The sequence below is a fragment of the Sinocyclocheilus rhinocerous genome, unplaced genomic scaffold (assembly GCF_001515625.1).
Source record: "Sinocyclocheilus rhinocerous isolate Xijiao unplaced genomic scaffold, SAMN03320098_v1.1 scaffold632, whole genome shotgun sequence".
Classification (NCBI taxonomy): domain Eukaryota; kingdom Metazoa; phylum Chordata; class Actinopteri; order Cypriniformes; family Cyprinidae; genus Sinocyclocheilus; species Sinocyclocheilus rhinocerous.
In genome coordinates this window covers 544,269-545,587 of record NW_015639247.1, presented here as the reverse complement: position 1 = coordinate 545,587, position 1,319 = coordinate 544,269, and the positions used below count along the sequence as shown (strand labels likewise).

General features: G+C 40.8%; 1 protein-coding gene across 1 annotated transcript in view; it reads right to left on the bottom strand.

The window, feature by feature from the left end:
- The window catches only part of LOC107751091 (tripeptidyl-peptidase 2-like), a 38,575-nt gene that overhangs the window by 12,001 nt on the left and 25,255 nt on the right, over window positions 1-1,319 (bottom strand). Inside the window, exon 21 of the mRNA XM_016566692.1 lies at window positions 265-509. Coding sequence (XP_016422178.1) covers window positions 265-509 — 245 coding nt within the window. The remainder of the gene's footprint in view (window positions 1-264; window positions 510-1,319) is intronic.

Genomic DNA, 1,319 nt, shown 5'->3' with positions numbered 1-1,319 from the left:
AGCTGTAATGGCGCAGCTCTATTCTGGAAAAGGGGGCGGGGCGCAGCAGCTCATTTGCATTTAAAGAGACAGGCACGAAAAACTGCGTGTTTCTGCTTCCACTCAAAATAGGCATTTTCAAAATGATATAATAAATGATCTGTGGAGTATTTTGAGCTGAAACTTCAGACACATTCTGGAGACACCAGAGACTTAAAAAAAAGGGGCATAATATGTCTCCTTTAAAAGTAACTTTCCCCAGCACTGGTCTGTAGGGACACTCACTTGTCGTCGGGCAGGGCTGTGATGTAGAAGGGCTGCGACGCGCCGGGGCTCAGTGTGATGGAGTTGGCCGCCTTCTTGGCCAGCATGGCAGCGCGGTGCGTCTCGTAGACGTCCAGCGAGAGCGTGTTGGAGAGCCGGTGAGACACGAGGAACGGCAGGTCCTTCAGACGCTCCAGCTCGCTCTGCTGCTCGTGACGCACCTGCAGACGCACAGCGTAGTCGCCCTTCTCCAGCTTCAGAGAGTACTGCCACAGAGACACCACATCTCAAATAAGTACTGCAACCCAACCTCATGAATCGCACAACACCTGCTTGTTTTGCACATAATTAAAACAGGATGAGAAAGTGCATGCATGCAACAGTCAAACAGTCCATGTTTACATAGAAAAAACAAGGGAAAAGCAGCGCAATCGAATAAAAAACCTGTAAAGAACTACTACTGTATGTCTGATATTTCATGTTTGCATCATGGTGACAGGATGCTAAAGCTGCAACATTTAAAGCTAATAATAGTCTACCGTTGTTATATTGAAGGTATATAGTCATTTTTTTGAAGCATTTTCCTCATATTATTTCTGAACATATAAGTTTGTACAAGAAGTAGCTGTAGTTCATGCATGGATTTTCTGCAAAGACATTTAACAAGTGATTTGTTTAACATTTACATCATGTTGACAACGTGTGTGGTGAACTTGGAATAGAATTTTCTTTAACTAGAGGGTTAATAAAGAAGTTACTTGAATCATGCTGTAGTCACATTTTCAAGTTGACTAGTTAGAAATCGTAAAAATCGAAAATCGGTCAAACGTTCTGAGAAAATCGAGATTTACATTTTTTGCCATATCGCCCAGCCCTAATTCTTAGTTATTTTTTTCTTCATGTTGAATTTAGCATTAGTATTTTTTTTTTTTTTTACAACCTGAAATCCCATCAAGCCCTGAGGTTTGGGAACCCTGTTTTTTGTTTTGTTTATTTTAATTTTCCTTTCTTACATCCAAGTACAATGGCAATATTCTGCTGTCTTAATTTGTAACAGTTCACATTAATATATAACA